Source organism: Triturus cristatus, chromosome 6 (assembly GCF_964204655.1).
Source record: "Triturus cristatus chromosome 6, aTriCri1.1, whole genome shotgun sequence".
NCBI classification, from domain to species: Eukaryota; Metazoa; Chordata; class Amphibia; order Caudata; family Salamandridae; genus Triturus; species Triturus cristatus.
The window spans coordinates 112,090,604-112,112,338 of record NC_140589.1 but is presented as its reverse complement, the minus strand read 5'-3'; the positions used below and the strand labels follow the sequence as shown (position 1 = coordinate 112,112,338).

At 44.9% G+C, this 21,735-nt stretch overlaps 1 protein-coding gene across 1 annotated transcript in view; it reads right to left on the bottom strand.

Moving 5' to 3' along the window:
- LOC146816480 (exportin-5-like) overlaps positions 1-21,735 on the bottom strand; it is a 1,728,456-nt gene that overhangs the window by 1,305,512 nt on the left and 401,209 nt on the right. Inside the window, exons 8-9 of the mRNA XM_085610324.1 lie at positions 18,992-19,068; positions 16,910-17,009 (exon numbers count right to left, since the gene is read on the bottom strand). Coding sequence (XP_085466450.1) covers positions 16,910-17,009; positions 18,992-19,068 — 177 coding nt within the window. The remainder of the gene's footprint in view (positions 1-16,909; positions 17,010-18,991; positions 19,069-21,735) is intronic.

Below are 21,735 nucleotides of genomic sequence, written 5' to 3'. Positions count from 1 at the left end.
AAACTCGTCACATTGTCCGTTTTGTTTTTCGTGGTGTTTTTGCACAATATCCAGATGTCTCATGCGTACACATTCAATGCTACTTGTAGATAATGCACGATGAATAATAAGCTCTACGACTTGCTTAATGCGGGCATTTTTTAATTGCGAGCTGAATGGCGTTCTTGTCGGTGTTCGTGTCAACTAGTTTATTTTGTGGGTTTACCTGAAGGGAGATAAAATATCCACAGATTTGGGTGAGATGTCGTTTAGTGAGCGCTGAGTGATTTGGGATGAGATTTGAGCTTGGTGAACAAGTACCAACTACATGGCCGCGCTTGATCTTGCCGCCTTAAGTAGCGGGCTCGGCTGCTTAATGTGGTTGTAGTTCCCCACCCACCTGCAATGCTGGGAACTGCAGCTCGGTTTACATGTGAGCAGCGGCGCACGGGTCTGCAGCTCGGTGCACGCGGCTGGTGAGGCGCGATGCCCGTCCGTACCACTTGGAACAAGCATTTACAATGCAATGGTCTCGGCATTGGTAAAGTTAGAGCTATTGGCATTGCTCATGACATTATTTTTGTTTAGGTTTTTGTTTTTAAAACATTTAAAGAAACGGCATTGTCATGAGCAATGCCAATAGCTCTAACTTTAACAACGCCGAGACCGTTGCATTGTAAATGCTTGTTGGATTTAGACAGGATACTGAATGGGGGGGGAATTGGTGACAGTTGTGCATCACAAACAGACTTGCTATCATTTGAAAGTTTTCACCCGAAGGCTCTACGAGAAAACCTGCCTGTGGGGCAGTTTTTGCAGTTGCTCAGGACTCCCCAATCAGGATTAGGTATTGTGCCTACATTAGGTGAGCAAACCAAGGGTGTAGTCACCCTAAGGTCAGCAGCCCTGAACCAAGAAGACAGATTACCACAACCTACGAAGGACAAAAGAAGATGCCCAGCAGAGGAGACTGCAGAGAACAACTGACTTGGCCCCAGCCCTACTGGCCCGTCTGCAGTTTCAAGGCATCCCGTGCCAGAAGTCGACCTGTCTTGCAGTCAGCGACCTCCAGTACCCTTGAAGGACTGACTGCCTTCAACAAAGACTGGATCTCCTGTGAACAGCAGCTCTGTTCAAAAGAAACAGCCAAGAAAGACTCCAAGCCTGCTGAGGACAAAGAAACCAGACGCCTGGAACCACCACTGCACCAGACGCCTACTGCCCGAGTAGCCCCTCGGTCCCAGCGAGGTCCCCTAGCGCTCCAGAGCCTGAGTCCACCATGCGTTTACCCCTCCAGGACTCCCCGACATCGCCTGCAGCCTCTGCACGGAGTCTCCCCCCCCCCAACCGCGAGTGGCCTGGTATGGTGAAATCCGACCTCAAAAGACATCCCTGCATCCAGCCGCCCTGGAGAAAAGTACCAGAGGTGCTTCTACGTCCCTGAGCCCTCCAACTTACCTGCCCAGCTGCTGGTTTGTCACAGAAGTCTTCCTGGAACGAGCCTGCAGCTAAAAAACAAAACCATTGAAAACAGGGCACCCAACACCAAAACAGCACCCTGCACCCAGCCGCCCCTGCAGGTGCACTTTGTGTGCCAACTCCGAACCCCCTCTGTCCTGAGCCTAACACCAGGAGCTTGGCTCCCACATCCTTGTGCCTGCTCGCAAGCAACCGCCAACCAGGGGCCTCATATCCCCCCCCCCCCCCCCCCACCCATTGGATAGCCCCAGAAACTCAACCCCAAAGACCGAGTACTTACCTGTTAACCGATAACTCCATTTCTCTCCATAGGAATACACTGACTGATTTTCATTGAAAAATGTTTTAAGTGTGGAACTGACTAGTAACTTAGCTTAATTTCAATGCATTTGATTTGAACTGGCATTAGATTGTAAAACATTGCATAAAATTTTGCAAAGCATTTATTTCACTTTTCTGTGCGAGGCTTGGCTTGGTTCTTGAAATAAATATTTTTATACAAACAAAGTTGGTCTGAGTTCAGTCTTTGAGTGTGTGACATCATTTGCTGATTGAGTGTGTACAACAAATGCTTAACACTACCCTCCGACAAAGCCTTACTGCTCGCCCACACTACCACAAATAGAGAGTAAAGTGCTATCTCCTTTTACTTCTGCCTACCTTTGGGGTTCCACTGGGCTCTGTGCACACTATACCTTATTTTGGAATATTATATGCAGATAACAGAAAATTCCCTTGTCAATTAAAACCTAGATTTTTGATTTCAGATCGGTAGAAATGGAACCCAATAAAGGATCCCTCCCAAAAAAGTTTTGGGGCGTACCGGCATTTGAAATCATAGTATGTCGCTTGAGACTATTACAGAAGAGCACCTCGAGAGAGAAAGTTAATCCAACTAAAATTAAATAGTGGGTTTCTCTTACTCAATCTTGGAGATTAAGGAGCGAAAACGTGTTTGACTGTACCAGAATTAAAAGGCATTAATACATTAGATGCTTATTCCAGTACGCACCAACTAGTATTCCTGTACACAACAACAGATTCTTATATACGAGTTGTGCAAACAATTCTTATTAAACTCTGAAGTATGCCATTATGGAGAAGTGGCTTTGAAAAGGTGTTTTAAGTTGTGGATAATATCGATATTCCACTACATTAGACAGAGTATTATCTGTGTCAGTATTTGATTATTCCATTATAAGTGAATATATTTGAATAAATCAAAATTGTCCTGAAGAAGGTGATGATAATTTGACTGTTTCACTGATATATTCAATTGAGCGTTTTATGCTCCAGGGAATAAAATCTTTGTTTTTTCATTCTTCCTTTTTTTTTTAAATATGAGAACTTTATGAAATTACAGAACGTATTTTGAAGACTGCTGGATATTTGATGTACGAGTCAAATTTTGAAATTGTAACCCTTGTAGTGATTGTAGATGATCGTGTATTTTTTATGTACTCAATTGTTTTTATCATGTGTAAAAAGGAATAAGAAAGATAATAAAAGATTAAAATCAATCGGATTTATGTATAGTCGCTCTTTTTGGCTAAAGAACTTTTGAGGTTTTTTCAATGAGACAAAGTATGTTTTTAATATGTTCTTAATCGATTACGTTGATTGGTATTAATGTTTAATATGTTCTGATTTCTTACACCCTTGATGAAGTGAGTAAACGCAGGGTATAAACAGAAGGGGTAGCCATGGACTTATTAGGTGTAGCGGGACCCCGAACATTTGATGAGTAAGGTGGACTTAAGAATGTTATATCCCATTCCAGATACCCGATTAGGCTGGGAGATGCGAAAGGGGTGCCTGCATTACATGGCACCTATCAAACATACCTACTGAGAGGAACAGGAAAAAATAAATATGGGGTCACTGAATGGGAAAATTCCTATAGAATAGGATATTTGTATCAGAGGCGCACTTTAATTCCACATGCCCAGGAGGCCTTTCTAGATTTTAATATAATGTGGTGCAATGAGCGGCTAGAGCATGAGCACTTGTAAAACAGAGTACCTCACGGTACACCAGAATTGATCGGTCCACGGGCCAATGGGTTCACCTCATGTGAGAAAGTGCCCTCTTTCTGCATGGTTGCCCCTACTCTTTGCTGAATTGCTGATGTGCTTTGACTGGCTGTGGCCTGGGCTCCTGCCAATCAGGTGCCCAGGGGCTACGTTCTTTCCCCAAACCTGCATTAAAAACAAAACCCAATTGTCATCTCTAGCCACAGGTCAGGCCCTGGTAAATGTTACCACAGGTACCCAGGACACTGTGACCAGGGAAGACCTCTAAGGGTTGCTGCACTTATTGTGCCACCCTTAGAGGCCCTGTACCATTACACTCACACACTGCCTTTACAGGCTGCGTGCTTTGGTGCAGAACAAAGTGAAGAGTTGACATGGCACACATCCATGTGTGCCATGCCTTCAACCCACTGCCCTGATCAGTCACCCCTCTAGCTGGGTGCACTATACCAGTGGTGAGGGTACAGGTGCATGAGCCCTGTACCCCTACAGTTTCTAAGTCCATTCTTAGACATTGTAAGTGCAGTGCTGCCAATAAGAGTATATGGGGCTGGGAGCTTGTCATTCCGAACTCCACAGCACCATAATGGCTACACTGAAAACTGAGAAGTTTGGTATCAAACTTATCAGTCCATTACACCCACACTGATGCCAGTGTGAGATTTACTGAAAAATGCACACACAGGGCATCTTAGAGATGCCCCCAGAAAAACGACCTACCACTAGTGTCCAGGCTGAGTGGCTACTTTCAGCTGCCACCACCAGACATGTTTCTGGACCCCAGGTTCGAGAGCCTGCTGCTCTCGGGGGCCTGAAAAATGAACATCCTGGCACGAGGTGCCAAGCCTCCTCCCCCAGAATGGGCAGGGTCCATGAAGGGGAAGCTTCAAAGGCTTGCCGCCTTTGTGAGGTTCCCCAGGCCACTTGCTCCTTTCAGCAACTGGTCCCCACTGGTTCTGAACCCCCCCTACTTTGAGCGGGAGAACCAGCGGGAAAAACAAGTGAGGAAGAGAGGTTTGCCCACCTCTGCCAACTCCACCCCTCAGGTGGGGGAGGTGAGGTGAGGTGAAGCACAACTCTGTCCCCACCATCTTGCGGGTGGTGGGACCCAGTCAACCAGGAAAAGGCTTATGCCCTCCTCCCACTGGAGGGTGGCATAATAGGGGGTGTACCCACCCCAAGGAAGGGACCCATTGGTCCCAACCTTTTTATCTACCAGTAACGCCCCTAAATCTAGTATTTAGGGGCACCCCTGAACCTTGTTTCCTCAGACAAGAACCTGCAAGAAGAAAAGAAGATGGACCAAACAGGCATGCCAAAGCTAACAAGAGGAAGACGTCCTCTGACTTGGCCCTAGCCCTACCGGCCTGTCCCGACCTCGAACCTGCTCCAGCAAAATCAAGGTGTGTCCTGCAGGGAGCAACCTCGACAAACCCGGAGGACCTGCCTGCCTTCAATCCCAAAGACTCTGTCTCCCATGAACACTGGATTTGATCGAACAACAGAGTTCAGTTCCGCAAGGATCAGTGGGTCTGCACCACTCTGCACCTGACGCTCACGACCCTAGTTCGAGTGGCCTAACACAAAGAGGAGGTCCCCCTGGCGATCCGAACCAGAGATCTGGCGACCCATGACCTGCCTCAAGCCTCCAGCCGACGCCTGTAGCCTTAAACTAGAAGGTCCCCCAACCGCAACCAGGAGCTGACAAGAAGATCTGACCCTAAAAGGTACCTCTATATCCGACGCCCCACGGCCTTGGGTGGACCAACCGACTGTGTCTAAACAATCGCTAAGATCCCAACTAACCTCTCCAAGTGAAGGTCGCACCCAGAACACCTTCGTCCCCGAGCTTGCAGTGCTTTTGCTAACCGGAGACTCCCCATTGAAAGCTACAGGGCTTCAGACGCCAAAACCGCACTCTGCACCCTGGCCGCCCCAGTGCCGCTGAGGGTGCACTTTTTACGCTGGCCTAAACCCCCATTTGCCCTGAGCTTAAGACCAGAAGGAATATGCTACTTACCAGTATGCATCTGTTCTTGGCATGTAGAGCTGCAGAGTTGTACACTTAGCATAGGTCGCCATCTGGTGTTGGGCCCGGATGTTTGCAGTTTGTTTTTCTTCTTGGACAGTCTTTGGAAGTCACGAGTTTGGTGACTCCTCCTTCGGTCCGTACTGCGCATGGGCTTCGGCTCCATCCTCAGATTGTTTTTCGCCAACAGGGAAATGATGGAGCGTAGTAATAACAGTGAGAAACCCATGTGTTGTATCTAAATAAGATGTACTGGAACGGATACAGGTAGCCGGGGAGGCGGGTGGGCGTGTACAACTCTGCAGCTCTACATGCCAAGAACAGATGCATACTGGTAAGTAGCATATTCCGTTCGAGGCATATGAGCTGCAGATTGTACACTTAGCATAGATTATATAGCAGTACCCAACCTTAGCGGCGACCACCGGTATCCGTTGCAGCTGTTTGAAAAAGTGTCTTTAGTACAGCCTGGCCCACCCTAGCTTGCTGCTTGGAATGCACATCTACACAGTAGTGTTTTGTGAAGGTGTGCGGTGTAGACCATGTGGCTGCCTTGCAGATGTCATCTAAGGGTATATTCCCTAGAAAAGCCATAGAAGCCCCTAACTTTCTTGTAGAGTGGGCTTTAGGGGGAACAGATAATGTTCTCTTTGCCTTTTGATAGCAAATTTGTATGCATTTTACAATCCACCTAGCTATCCCTGATTTTGAAATGGGGTTGCCTTTATGTGGTGGAGAGAAGGAAACGAACAATTGTTTAGTCTTCCTGAAGGGTTGCGTTCTTTGTATGTAATATAGTAACGCCCTTTTTACATCAAGTGTGTGTAAGGCCCTTTCTGCAACAGATTGGGGTTGCGAGAAGAAGACAGGTAATTCCACTGATTGATTGAGGTGGAAGGGGGAAATGACTTTGGGCAGAAACTTCGGATTTGTGCGAAGTATGACCTTGCTGTGATGCATTTGTATGTAGGGTTCCTGTATGGTGAACGCTTGTATTTCACCAACCCTTCTAAGGGAAGTGATAGCTACAAGGAAAGCTGTTTTCCAGGTGAGAAACTGTAGCTCACATTTGTGCATTGGTTCGAAGGGCGGACCCATTAGTCGTGTAAGAACTAAATTTAGATTCCATACAGGGGAAGGTGGTGCCCTGGGAGGAATTACTCGTTTAAGGCCTTCCATGAAGGCTTTAATAGCGGGCACTTTGAAGAGTGATAAATGCTGCCTGTTTTGTAGATAAGCAGCGATCGCTGCTAGGTGTAGGCGTATGGATGAATATGCCAGGTTACACCTGTGAAGATGGAGTAGATAGCATATGATGTGCTGTATGGATGCATCTAGAGGGTTGATTGTATTGTTACGGCAGTAAATTACAAATCTTTTCCACTTTGCGGCATAGCATGCTCTAGTGGTAGGACGTCTGGCTTCCATGATGATGTTCATACAATCAGGGGGAAGGTTAAGGTATCCGAATTCTAGGATTTCAGGAGCCAGATCGCCAGGTTGAGCTGAGCTGGGTCCGGGTGCCTGATTTCTCCATGGTTCTGGGTTAGGAGGCATGGGGATAGATGCAGTTTTTGATGTGGTACCACTGACAGTTGTAGTAGCGTGGTGTACCACGGCTGCCTGGCCCACGTCGGAGCTACCAGAATGAGTGTGAGTGAGTGCTGTTGTAGCTTCCTGACCACTAATGGAATTAGTGGGAGAGGTGGAAAGGCGTATGCAAATCTGCCTGACCAGTTCATCCATATCGCATTGCCCTTGGACAATGGGTGTGGGTATCTGGCGGCGAAGCTTGGGCATTTTTTGTTTTCGTGGGTGGCGAAGAGGTCTATCTGAGGATGCCCCCACTGTTGGAAGAATGGGTGAAGAACTTGTGGATGCAGTTCCCATTCGTGTATTTGTTGCGTTTGTCTGCTGAGCAGATCTGCCATGGTGTTTTGTACGCCTGGAACGTGCTGTGCCAGGAGAAAGATGTTTTGAGGAATTGCCCATCTCCATATGCTCTGGGCTAAGCGGGAGAGCTGGGGAGAGTGTGTCCCCCCCTGTTTTTGGATATAATACATTGCAGTCATATTGTCTGTGCGAATGAGGACTGCTTTGCCCGAAATCTGTTTTTGGAAAGATTTTAGGGCTAGAAAGATCGCCAAGAGCTCCAGATGGTTGATGTGGAGCGATTTTTGCTGTGGCGTCCATAGACCTTGCATGGTGAGGTGTAGAAGGTGCGCTCCCCAGCCGGAGAGCGATGCGTCCGCTGTTAGAGTCACTTGAGGAACCGGGTCTAGGAACGGCCGCCCTTTGGAAAGGTTTGTGGTGTTCCACCACTGCAGAGAGTGATGTGTGCGGCCGTCCACCAACACCAGATCCGTCAGCTGACCCTGGGCCTGGTTCCACTGTTGTGCTAGGCACTCTTGAAGTGGACGCATGTGGAGTCTTGCATGGGGCACTATGAAAATGCAAGACGCCATCATTCCTATGAGCTTCATAAACACTCTTGCTGGAAGAGAGTGCTGAGGAAGGAATGTTTTGCGTAAGGCTTGAATGCTTGTGATTCTGGCTGAGTTTGGATAGGCAATACCCTTGGAGGTGTCTATAGTGGCCCCGAGGTATTGCTTTGTGTGAGATGGTATGAGGTGGGACTTTTGGTAGTTCACCGTGAAGCCTAGCTGGTGGAGCAGTTGGATGGTGCTGTTTGTATGCTGCACACATTGGTCGTAGGACGCGGCTTTTATTAGCCAGTCGTCTAGGTAAGGGAAGACGTGAATATGTTGACGTCTGAGGTGTGCTGCTACTACTGCTAGGCATTTGGTAAACACCCGTGGTGCGGTGGTGACCCCGAAGGGGAGAACCGTGAATTGGTAATGTTGCCCGTCCACCACGAACCTGAGGTATTTCCTGTGAGAGGGGTGTATTGGAATGTGAAAGTATGCGTCTTTCAGATCCAAGGTTGTGAGAAAGTCTCCCTGGCAGAGGAGTGGGAGGACTTGTTGTAGAGTGACCATGTGAAAATGGTCTGAGTGTATGTAGGCATTTAGAGGCCGGAGGTCCAGAATGGGTCTGAGGGTCTCGTCTCTCTTTGGTATTAAGAAATATAGAGAGTAGACCCCTAGATTTCGTTGGTTGACGGGAACCTGCTCTATAGCATGTTTTTGCAGGAGTGAAAGTACCTCTTGTTTGAGCAGTGTGGAATGTTCTTGAGACATTGGACGGTGCCTTGGTGGGATATTGGGTGGGGTAGATGTTAGCTCTAGACAGTACCCATACCGAATAATTTGGGTCACCCATTTGTCCGATGTTATGGACTCCCATACGTGGATAAAGTTTTGTAGTCTGCCCCCGACCGGAGTGGAATGGTCTGGGGGGAGCGGAGGGGAGTCATTGTGCGGGGGGGGTGGCAGAACGGGTGTTGTTGGTTTTGCCCCTGCCCTTATTGTTGTTACCCCTGTAACCACCTCTCTGATTGCCCTTTGAAAAGGTATTTTGAGGAGGGGACTTGTAGGAGGAAGAGGCGTTATCGGTGGAGGAGCCTCTGCCTGTGCCACGAAAGGACGAGCGTCGAAAGGAACGTTTGGAGGCTTGTGTTTGGAGTGCCCCCATAGACTTTGCTGTGTCTGTGTCTTTCTTCATCTTTTCGAGCGCTTCGTCTACCTTTGGCCCAAAGAGTGTTTCCTGGTCAAAGGGGTGATTGAGTATGGATGCCTGGACTTCTGGTTTGAACCCTGAGATCCTGAGCCAGGCGTGGCGGCGAAGCAGGACACTGGTATTTATGGCCCTAGAAGCAGTGTCGGCTGCATCGAGGGCACACTTAATGGAGGTGTTTGTGATTAGTTTACCCTCCTGTATAAGGTCATGAGCCTTGTGCTTGTATTTTTCTGGAAGGTGCTGCATAAGAGCCTCTAGTTCGTCATAGTGTGCTCTATCATACCGCGCAAGCAGTGCTTGTGTGTTTGCAATGCGCCACATGTTTGCAGCTTGGGAGGCGGTGCGTTTACCAGACGCGTCCAGAAGTTTAGATTCTTTGTCTGGCGGTGGGGCATCTCCTGAGGATTGGGAGTTAGCCCGCTTTCTAGCTGTGGAGACAACTAGGGAATCTAGGGGAGCAGGGCCCTTGATGTAAGCAGGGTCTGTGGGTGCCGCCTTGTACTTCTTCTCTATTCTAGGGTTCAGTACTCTGGCTCTGACAGGGTCTTTGAACACCTCTGTAGCGTGCTTGGTGACACCCTTAAGCATGGGTAAAATGGAAGTAGATTTGTCTTGTATATCAAATGTATCCAGTAGGAAGTCTTCTTCTACTGGTTCACTGTGCATGTCCACCCCATGGTAGTGTGCTGCTCTCTGCACTAAATGATGAAACCCTAAGGAGTCCTCTGGAGGAGACGGCCTTGATGGGTATAGGTCGTCCTGAGGTACATTGGGTATATCAGGGTTATTGTAATCCTCCCATGGATCTGGGGTCCCTGGTGGAGTGGGATCCATTGGGGGGTCTGCCGGGTAATTGTCCGGATCCCCATCATCTGGATCTGGGGATGGGGCCGGATCATAGTGAGGTAAAGGTGGCGGAGACCTGTGAGGTGGAGGCGGTGGAGGAGGTGTGGGTAGGGGAGGCGGTGGTGGGGAGGGCACTCTGAGGGGAGAAGTAGCAGAGTCCTTCCTTTTGGGTGGAGGAGGAGGAGCCGGAGCATCAAGGCGTCTTTTCTTGGTAGTTAAAGTCAAAAGCCCAGTCTTTGGATCTTTGGACAAAGTCTTTTGTAAAGGGTCTGGTGTAAACAGAGCCAACGGTGTCGAGTCGTCTGTCGGCACCGGTGATTTCGGAACCGGGGGTTTCGATGGTCTGTGTGCGCCATGCTTTTTTGAGGTCTCCGGGTGTTTCGGCGTCGAATGATGTTTCGGCGCCGGAGCGTCGGTGCCGACAGATTTGTGTTTGTGTTTGGTCGGCGCCGAGTGTCCAGGCTTCGGCACCGGTGGTTTCGGAGTCGAGCTGGATTTTGCAGTCTTCGGTGCCGGATGCTGTTTTTCGGCACCGGGTGTCGGCTGGCTCGATCCCGAGCTGCCATGAGACTTTGGGTGCTTCGACACCGGGCCCGAAGGTGGGGTGATCAAAGTTTTGGTTTTGGTTTTGCCCAGGCCGGCAGGCGAGGGAGTAACCTGAGTCTCTTTGGTTTTCGGCGCGGGGGTGGGAGGGGGCATAGTACTCACGGCCCGCTGCGCTGGTGTAACGTCCTCCACGTCGGAGTCGTCGGCCTCGGAAGCGCTGACGACGTCTTCCTCCTGCTCGGTGTGTGTTTGCCCCGAAGCTTCGGCGTCGTCTCCGAAGATGTCCGGTGGAGCTGCCGAGGATGAGTGCGCCATGGTGCGTCGAGCTCTTCGATCTCGGATGGTCTTCTTCGATCGAAAAGACTTGCAGGCGGGGCAGTCTCTAGCCTCGTGTTCCGGAGAGAGGCAAAGGTTACACACCTGATGGAGGTCGGTGTGGGGAAATTTAGACCCACATTTTGGGCACTTTTTGAACGGAGTCCTTTCCATCGGCCGGGACCGGAGTCGCGGAGGGCCCGAAGGCCGGTGTCGATGTACGGGATGGAGAAAAGTGCCGCTTCGAGAGATGAAGATGATGAAGGAACTCGAAGAATCGAGGATTTTCCGTCGAGGCTGGAACCGTAGAAGTTTGAAGCCGGAGCACGAAGTATCACATCCGAGCCCGATGGCGGAAAAAAACAATCTGAGGATGGAGCCGAAGCCCATGCGCAGTACGGACCGAAGGAGGAGTCACCAAACTCGTGACTTCCAAAGACTGTCCAAGAAGAAAAACAAACTGCAAACATCCGGGCCCAACACCAGATGGCGACCTATGCTAAGTGTACAATCTGCAGCTCATATGCCTCGAACACATTGCTCCCACAACCTAGTGGCCGCCTTGTCAGCAGGCCACCAACCGGAGGCCCTCTAGCCCCCATTGGAGAACATTGGGCCTCAGCACTCTGCACCCGGCCGCCCTAGTGCCGCTGAGGGTGTAACAAGAGTGCATACCGGACCCTGGGGGACCCGAGTGTACACCTAGAACCTCAACTCCCACTACCAAATACTTACCTCAAAACCGATAACACTATTTCCCTCCATAGGATAACATGGACTGTTTTTCTGTGAAAAGTATCCAAGTGTGGAGTTTGAGAAACTAAAGAAAGTCTTTAAAACTGCATAATCTAACAAAAACGATTTTACTTACCTGTTTTCAGGAAATGTCCCAGAGTAGTATCCAGGTATGCTACTCTGAGTAAGCCCTGTAATCTCAAAAGTTACTTACCTGCTATTACACTAAAACGCCTTTTCAAGTCTATGTACTGCATTTACTAAGTATTGCATTTCTCTGCATCCATACTGTAATTCAAATCAAGGTGCATATACAAATTTCATTCAAACTGTATTTCAATTGCATTACTAATGTAAAGTACTTATTGCTTACCTGTGCCAGGCTTGCTTGGTTCTAGAAAATAAAATAACTAAAAGAATATTTTTTATACAAAAACAATTGGTCTGAAGTTCAGTCTTTGAGTGGGTGAATGCATTTGCTGACTGAGTGTGTACGACAAATGCTTACCACTGTCCTCTGATAATGCCTTAATGCTCGACCACACTACCACTAATAGAGAGTACGTTTCTATCTAACTGTACCTCTGCCCACCTTTGGAGTTCCACTAGACACTGTGCACACTATACCTCACTTTGGTATAGTATATACAGAGCCAGCTTCCTACAACCTTACTTCTAAAACAGCCCATTTTTCCATACTCGTGAAACCGAGCACCTGCTCCTTCCACTACTCCATATCCAAATGAGCATAACTAGAGGCAAAACAGCGCTGACCCTCAGAGTTGGTCATAAATCTTATTGTTAATCAAAAATAAAGATTTTTGGAGAGGCACCACTCAATCATTGTAAAATTTTGTTGTGTTCCACAAATTGTACCGGCCTAATCCTTAAAAAAGGTTTTGTGGTTTTCAATCCAGCACCATGTGTAATACTGGTATATACTTTGTTACATCCAGAGTCTTCAGAAACATGCCCTCCTCCCACCTAATGTCAAAGATCCTGCACAAAAAGTCAGCAGTGTCTTGAATGTGTGAGATCGCCAGCGCAGTAGTGTCCTACGGTAAAATATGCCGGCAGGCTCTTCCTATAAAGGATTATTTCGTATATGACAAAGTTTATGTTTAAAAATCTGCTATTCTGACCTACAATATGAAATGTAAAATTGTAATTGAGGATGAAGTGCTTAAGTAAATAATATGGCATTTTATTTTGAATATTCAAATGAATTAGATTGCCATGGATATATTTGTACAGACTGTGAAATGTGTGGTTTTGATCATGCAACAATATTTTAAGGAAAGAAAAAGTTTGAATCAAGGCATGATAGTAATTTATGCATGGTTTTCTTCTTTCCAAGATGATGCTTATGTTATACACTAGGACTTGTGCCAGTTTCTTGTTTACACAGTGCACTATGTGTTAACTGAGTAGTATATGTGATGTAAATCCAAAATGGCACTTTATCGTCGGCAATGTTGCGGTGTGCGACCAAAAAGCCTCAATATGTCCTCTTACCACGAAATACATTTGCAACATATAAAGCAGCCTGGAGTGACGTGTTCTTACCTAGAACCGCAAGCTGGAGATCTCTCGATCTCTCTCTCTCGATCGATATATATATATATATATATATATATATACACACACACATTATATATATATATATATATATATATAAAACGGCACGAATAACTTCAATCTTCGTGTGGTTGAACTCCTTTGGGGCTATCCTGCTCGTGTGGATTAATAATGGCTGTTGCCCAGCCATGGAGCTTCGACCCACCGCGTCAGAGCGGGTTCGTGCGGCACCACGAAGGTGCTGCGAGGTACGGAACGAAGTAGGTTGGCGCCTTTGCAGGACTGGTGTCACCCCATGTGCAATTTGGATTCTGCAAAGCAGGGCAGGCACACAAACGGGACAGAGCACTAACCCACTGGGGTAATAACTTTGATTTATTGCACAGGCACAAGAGCACACCCACTGAGGAACACTGCAGCGCACTACGTGTACCAGAAGGCTTTGAGAAAGGCAACGCCCACTGAGGCAGGTGATATGAATATAAAAGGTGCGTCAGAAACTTTGCTCTTAGTCACGATGCTTTGCCACTGAAGAAGGGAATATTTAACTCCTGAAACGCGTCTGGCACTTTGATTTACTGATGTCTGAAGCCTGTTTTCTGCCTGCCAGCAAGTTTCCAAATAAACGGCACGAATAACTTCAATCTTCGTGTGGTTGAACTCCTTTGGGGCTATCCTGCTCGTGTGGATATATATATATATATATATATATATATATATATATATATATATATATATATATACACACACATATATATATATACACACACACACACATATATATAGGAGTCTTGGGGCACCTGAATGCAATGAATGAATGAATGTTCAAGACTATCAGGGAGAATCCTACGATGCAGAAAATCTCCATCTCTTTTTGGTGACGGAATGGTCATAGATGTGCACTTGTGAATGTAAGAAACTGGCTCTATATATATGTACTGCAAAGTGAGGTACAGTGTGTATAGAGTCCAAGAGTCCCCAAAGGTAGGCAGGGGTTTTAAGTTAGATAGAACCTTACTCTCTAAAGTGGCAGTATCAGAGGACAGTGTTAAGCATTTGATGTACACACAGTCAGCAAATGAATTCACACACTCAAAGACTGAACTCTAGGCCAATCACTTTGTTCTGCACCAAAATATGCAGCCTGGAAAAAAAAAAGAAGGAAGGAAGGAGAAAGAGTGTGAGTGTGTGTGTGAGTGTGTGTGTGTGTGTGTGTGTGTGTGTGTAAGTGTGTGTGAGTGTGTGTAGATGTGTGTAGGTGTGTGTGTGTGTGTAGGTACAGGGCCTCTAAGTGTGGCACAATAAGTGCTGCAGCCCTTAGAGGTCTTCCCTGATTACAGTGCCCTGTGGTACCATTTACCAGGGGCTCACCTGTGGCCAGAGATGCCAATTGGGTGAGTTTTGGAGGAAGAACACAGGTCCTGGGAACCTGATTGGCAGGGACCCAGGACACACAAAGAAAATAGTGCATCAGTAGTCTGGCAAAAAGTGGGGGGGGTTACTGCAACAGAAACCCACTTTCCTACACTGGGATATCCAGGAAGCTGGCTTATGAGAGCAGCATTTTCATTCTTGTTTACAATGCTGCCTATCGAGCTGCATTTTCCTTCCTCTGTCTTCATGGTCATCTGGTTTCCCTAGGAAAGCAAGGTCCGTCTTTATACTGCAGTATTGCTTGGTGCCGTTTTTTCATTTAATTGTAATCTGAACACCACTTACCAAATTCTAAAATTTAGCATCAGATATTGACAAAAGATGAAGTTGGTAATAATACAAGATAAAGTAGCTGATTTTTCGGAAAATGAAAGTCGAATGGGAACTCAGCAAGCAGGCAGCAATATGCTGACTTTCATAAATTCAATTAAGATACTACTATGTAGAACTGTGCTTTCTTTGAAAGATAGACTTGCATGAAGAAATGTATGTGTTGACCTGGGTGCTTGTCAACTTGTAGTTTAATTCATATTGAGCATTTGCAAGATTGTTACTGCTATGTAGAAATCTTGGCATATATATGTTTTTGAATTGGTTTTCAGTAGCCATCATCCAGGCATGAGTATGTGAAGTGTCTTAAAGATATGCAGCTGCTTTTTCCTCAGCTAGAGTTTGAGAGTAAATGGAAGGAACTTGAACTGGAAATGTATGTCAAAAACAGAACCGAAGAATTGTAGGTCTATGCAACATACCCAGTACATTTGAAGTAAATGCATAAAGATCTGTTACAGAAGTAACATTCAAAACAATAATGGACTGAAAGTCATTCTTTGCACCTTTTTATACACTAGAACACGTCCAGAGTATGTTCCTTCTGAAGTCTCTGTACCATTTCAAGGACTAGATTCTTTTGTAAATAGTCGACGTTATATCCTTGGGGTGTAAATTTTAGAGGGGGTATTTTAAAAGGCTTAGGGTATGTATATGTGTGAGGATGTTTGTATAGCGAAACATATCCTGGAAGCAATGGAAAACTACACATAGATAAGGTCAGAAGGATACAAATCAAGGTAATTTACATAGAGCAATTTAGTCAGTGAGGTCTACTAAGTAGGGGAATAGTGTTCCTTGAAAAGGCGGGCCTTCGTGCTTGTTTCTTAACTGCAGGAGGGATGTGGTAAATCTGAGATCAGCTGGGATATGGTTCCAAATCCGGGGGTCTACCAGGAGAAGGCATGCCTTATGGATTTAATCTTCTTGTCTCCTGCCTGGTGATGTCTTGACTTTTGGTAAGGAGTTGTCTGCCAGAGGTAGTTAGTGACGCGTCCCTTGTTTGAGCATAATGCAGGATTGATGGAACGGCATGTAGTTCTACCTGCATTAGCATGATGTGTCCAAACTTTGTCAAGCCCTTGAGAACTGTTGGGGTATTTAGGATGCCATTAAAGGGTACCAGATAGGCCACGGATCATTGTGATGCCTCCATACAGGTGCTAGAGGACCAGTTGTGAGAGGTCTAATGCCGCTAACCCTCACAGGTAATGGCACCCATTTGTCAAGTGGGTAATGGGGAGAAGAGTATGGAGCCTGTTTGGATGACACCTGGGTATTCCCAGCGGAAGTTGATGGCTATGGTCTTGATAGCTTCCTCCAACAGAACTAAACCTTTACATTTCCCAATGAAGCTGTGCTTCTGATGTTCCTTCGAGTCATGTTCATTTTTTGTTTCTCTGGAGGAGATGCAGTTAATGTAGATTTTGGATACTTCCAGTAAACCCTGAATTTAATACGACCTTAAAATATTTACACCCCATTTGATATGGAGTGATTCTTTGGTCCCAGGAGGTATACAAAAATTTTAAAAAACTACTGCATTTTTAAGTTTCAGGACCAGCAGCACTAGTAGTCATTTAACGTTTCAAAATTAACTGGTGGTCTAAGGAGCATCAAATACAATGTACAAATTGAAAGGGGTTCTATTTTTTATATTTTTTCAGTGTCTCACGAAACCCCCATGAATAAGGTAATACAATAAAAACAATCTTGATCCTATTACAATCTTGGCTAGGCTGAACTTGTAGTACTCTGGGAAAATTGGTTGAAATTTAAACTGTCTTATTCTCTGTTAAAAGTCTCCCTCAACTTGCACCTAGACGGAGCTACTGACTGTTTATGAATATTAATAAAGATGCTATTATGGAGATGTTAATGATCTCTGCTGAAGAATCACTTGAGTGTCACATGAAATCACAATATTGTGAAACGGAAAACTTAAAATAACTATATGAAAACATACCATTATATTGCAGAGTATTAATCCAATGGAGCACAAGACCTGGCATAGCTTCTTTAGAACATTTTTGTGCTTCTCAGTTATCTCTTCTCCAGCAGTCATTCTGAATAAAAACGTGAGTGTTACTACAGTGAAGACACAGATGCAAAACAACCTATACTAAACAGGTAAGTGTAGCAATAATTCTAATATTAATTCTTAAAGATTCCGCTACATTTCCAAGAGGTTACAGATCAAAATAAACAACATTTATTTAGCAGATAATTCTCACAACCAGAGTACTAAAACTGCTTTCAGTAATTATTACATGTTGGGCCCTTCCAAGTAAAATAAGCCACATTATAAGTCACTTATCCAGCGATACAAGGCACTTTAACTGCATCACCCAGTCTATATTACTCTAGAGTGGCTCCTCTTCAAAGCATGGAATCTCTTCAAAAATGCAATCATTGGTCACCCCTGTAGCCATGTGAGACATGTAGATGAAAAAAAGTCCGCCTTTTTCCCAAGAAATGTCTGACAGCAAATAAGTCAATGCTCTGTTAAAGTCACTTTATAATCAATGTCATTCTGAAAATAACTCCAGATGCACCCTGATGCAACACCATTAACTACTTTTGATACCAAGGTAAACTCTAGACTAGTAAAACAATGCCTCATGAAACACACAAGGTGATAGGAGGAATGCTTGCTAATCTGTTTAACCACTGGCGATCACTCAGGGTAGCATCCCAACCCATGCTTGATTGTGTTCGGGTTCAGGGAGGATTTGGCCTGGCAGTTTAGGCCATCCTTTCCCATGAGAAACATAGTCAAGCCTGATTTGCATATGACTGGGTCCAAACTAAGGCAGCATGGTGAGCAAAAGAATGATGGGTTGGAGTGCTACCCTGAGTGATTGCTAGTGCCTGAGATTAACTCAAGCATTCCCCTTTATTACCTTGTAGTTTTTGCATTTGACACCCTAAGTGAGCAGTGTATGCCCAGATGTGGGTCCCATGCTCACTGTGTCACTGGAACCAAGCTGTACCTGGCTGATGTGACCACAAATAGGGCAAAACCAGTCCTGGGCTGTTTGTGTTCCGTTTCAGGGAGAAGCTGGCTTGGCAGTTTGGGCTGGATTGTTCCCATGAGGAGCAGGGTCAAGACTGATTTGCACATGGCTGGGTCCAAACTGAAGTAGCATGGTGGGCAAAAAGCAATGGGTTGGGACGCTACCGCGAATGATTGCCAGTGGTTAGAAAAATTGCAAGCATTTCCCCCATCACCTTTTGTGTCTTTCAAACAATGCCTCACTCAACCAGGTCAAAGCCTAAATATGTGCTCATATCATCTGCTTCAACATTGCCTAATCCTGTTGCCTCAAGTACTCAATTGCTCAGTGTTCTGTATGCAAATAATCGTAATAAACATCAATGATCACGTGAAGCTTGTATAGAATATATACACAAGTATAGCAATGCAGCAGGAAATGTACAGCCAGTTCATAAATTTGCTCCCTGAACAGCTTTGCTAATTAGTGGATTGAGAAAGTCAACAAGTCATGTTCTTTCCCTGTTCTGGTCTGTGCTAAGTTACCATACTGCACAAAGTGTGCTTTGGGACATTTACAATCCCGCACAGTGGACGGATGAGAATCAATCACTGTAACATCACTTTCCCTTACCAGAAACGGGCTTTCCCCAATAGGCATCTGCAGCAAATCTGCAACTGTATTTGCTTCAGGATTAACAGTATGACTTCCCTTTCTGCTACACATTGATAAGAATGTGTGCTTGATGTACGAAGGAATGGATGGACAGCGAAGAATTATAGCAAACTGTAACCTTGTGACCATGCACCAGTTTGTAATTAGACTGCATGCATAAGACAACCTTTTGCTAGTAAAATGACAAAAAATGACGCATCAGTAACTATTCTTCAAAGATCTAATAATGGCCAGTCTCTTTAGCATACACAGGGGGATTGTAATTCCTCATCAACCTTCATTACTGCAGATGCATGGGTTATAAGAACACTGGAAAGCAGATATCAATGGGTGCGACTAGAAGACCACACTTTTTAAGACTTTTTAAGATTACTAACTTTGCAGCGGAGAGGATGTAGTTCATGGCAGACTCTCCAAATAAAATCGGAAGCAGACGGGGGTATTTAACTTTCTCCTGAAAATATAAAAGGGAGAACTATGGTCAAATACAAAGTTTAACTCTACATAAACACATACCAAGTAACATTGTGAAAAAGCATTTATGTAAACAGCCCAAACCTGCCAACAGTTTTTCATTTGACAGAGGAATACTGAAGCTTACACAATATTTTCATAAAGTACATTTAAGGTGTGGGTTTTAGATTTTTGACAACGTATAAAACAAAGTTTTAACTTAGGCCACAGATAACAGTCACATGATACAATGGAGTCGAGGTAAAACCGTTAGACCAAGGTATATAAAAACAGTTCAGTACCTTTTGTGACGCCCGCCATAGAGGAATCTCCTTTTCTGGAATATGGACCTACGTTAAGGGGTGAAGTAGTGGGTTACATAAAGAATGCAAGAACCTCCGGCTCACAAGGGCCGGATGGAATCCCGATTGTGTTAATTAATATTCCCTCCTCTTGGAAGGGGAGTAGAATATAGTTCCTTTATTTAAAAAGGGCCCGAAAACGTTACCTACTAGTTTCAGACAAATTGCGCTGTTGGACGCATCGGGGAAATTATTTGCAAAAAGTATACTATGTCACCTGCAGCAATGGGCCCATGACCAGATCATCTTACCTCCAGAACAAGCTGGTTTTAGAAAGAAGCAAGGAACCCTGGACAATATTGCAGCTGTCCAGACCATTGTAGAGAAATATGCTTTCTCATGAAGCATGCCAGTTTATATGGCATTCATAGATTTTTCCACGGCGTTTGATAAAGTGGATTGTCAAACGCTGTGGAGAAAGCTCTCCCATCTTGGTATGCCACACCATCTCTTTGGCCTCATCATAGAATTACATACAGACACCTGGTGCTAAGTGCTGATGGGAGGCTCGCAGGGGTTATCTTTTAGGATTAAGACTTATAATGGGCTTAAGCAGGGTTGCCTGTTGGCACCTCTTCTGTTTTCTTTTTATATATATGATCTCCCCGGTGCGTTAAACTCAGTGAGGGGGGGATAACCCTAGAATTGGTACAATGTCCATCGGTTCCTTATTATATGCAGATGACGTTGCAATTTTCGATTTAACTCCTATTGGCTTGCAACGTCGTCTGAACGCCCTAACTAAATATGCGGAGGACCATTTTTTGAAAATCAATATTGCTAAAAGCAAAATTTTAGTCTTCCGCAAGAAAGGTCTTAGAATAAAGAAAGAGTATAAGTGGTCGTTGGGGCATGAAGAACTAGAATTGATTGATTCGTATTTGTATCTAGGGAAGGATTTTTAAGAAAATGGGCGAGATTCAGAGCATATTAAACTGTGTGTCGGTAAGGCTGCCCCCCAGGCTGGAGCTTTAAACAGATTTTATGAAACCTGTGGGAGACGCCATATTCCGACAGTATTTAAGGCCAAAATTCCTCCTTCATTAACATTTGCTGCATAAGTACTGGATATGAACTATTTGCTCGCTTTTGATAAGGCTGAAGGACGGATTTTCCATCAAACCTGTAATTTAAACTCTGGCTGCCCCACATGTTCTACGCTTGGAATTCCGTCTAGTTTCATCATCTATTTTATCCTTGTCAGCGGTCCCGAGGTGGGGTAATTCCCTCTTTACGGGAGGATGAGTGCACCCTTAGGGCCACTTTGAGAATGGTTTTTTAATTTATCAAAAATTTCCAATCAGCATTCTTTAGGTCCTTTGCTCAAGCAAATGATTTATTTGGGTTCAGTTTAAATAGTGATTCTCCTATGCCAAAGCCTGCATTGAAGTTATTTTTAAAGAAGTCTGCAAGCTCGATTAGCATGGCTAGAGATACTGTTTTAAGTCAATCTAAATCCTGCAATGAGGTGGTCTGTGGGAGTGCTGTTGGGAATAGACCACAGCTTTATTTAACATGGAATCTTCCACATGGGATTAGAAGGCTGATACATCTTTTGAGAACCAACCTGTTGCCTTTAAGAGAAGCTACTGGTATATGGGATAAAATATCAAGAGGATAGAACTTGTGAATTGTGTTTTTTACAAACCCAGGATCTTAATCACGTGCTATTTGTGTGTCCGGAACTTCAAAGGGCCAGTCATACGTTTTTAAGATCATCATTTATTAAATTTAACATTCATTCTGCTCAGGAGGCCCGAACATTTGTCTTGTCCCCACCAAATGAAATCGTTTGCCATAGAATATATCAATTTTTTAAAAGCATTTCTGGCTATTTATTAGGACATTTTTAAAGTTATTTTGTATGTTGTAATGTCTGATGGTAGGACATTGAAGAATTTTGTACTGTATATAAAGTATGTCTTCCCCTTTTTCCTCTTTTTAATCTACTGGTGTATTTTTTTTTTAAAATAAACATTTTTTGTATTGTATTCAAAGGTTGTCTTTTTTTAATGTACAGGATTATTATTTTGGACCTCCGTAGGAGTTCCATAACAAAAAAAAATTTGAATTGACCAAGGTATTGATTGATGTCCAGGTGTCTTTTTTCAGCAACTCATTCATCTTGAGTGCAGCAGCAGCCTAAAATCAGGCATAATGGAGCTAGCCCCAACCAAAACAGACTTTGGTCCTATGGTGACCTATGACACTACCCACCCAATTTAGTAAACACACCTGTACACAATGCTCAAATATTAGCAAAGAGTTGTTTTGATTTCCAGCTTACCCTGGTCTCAGTTGATCTC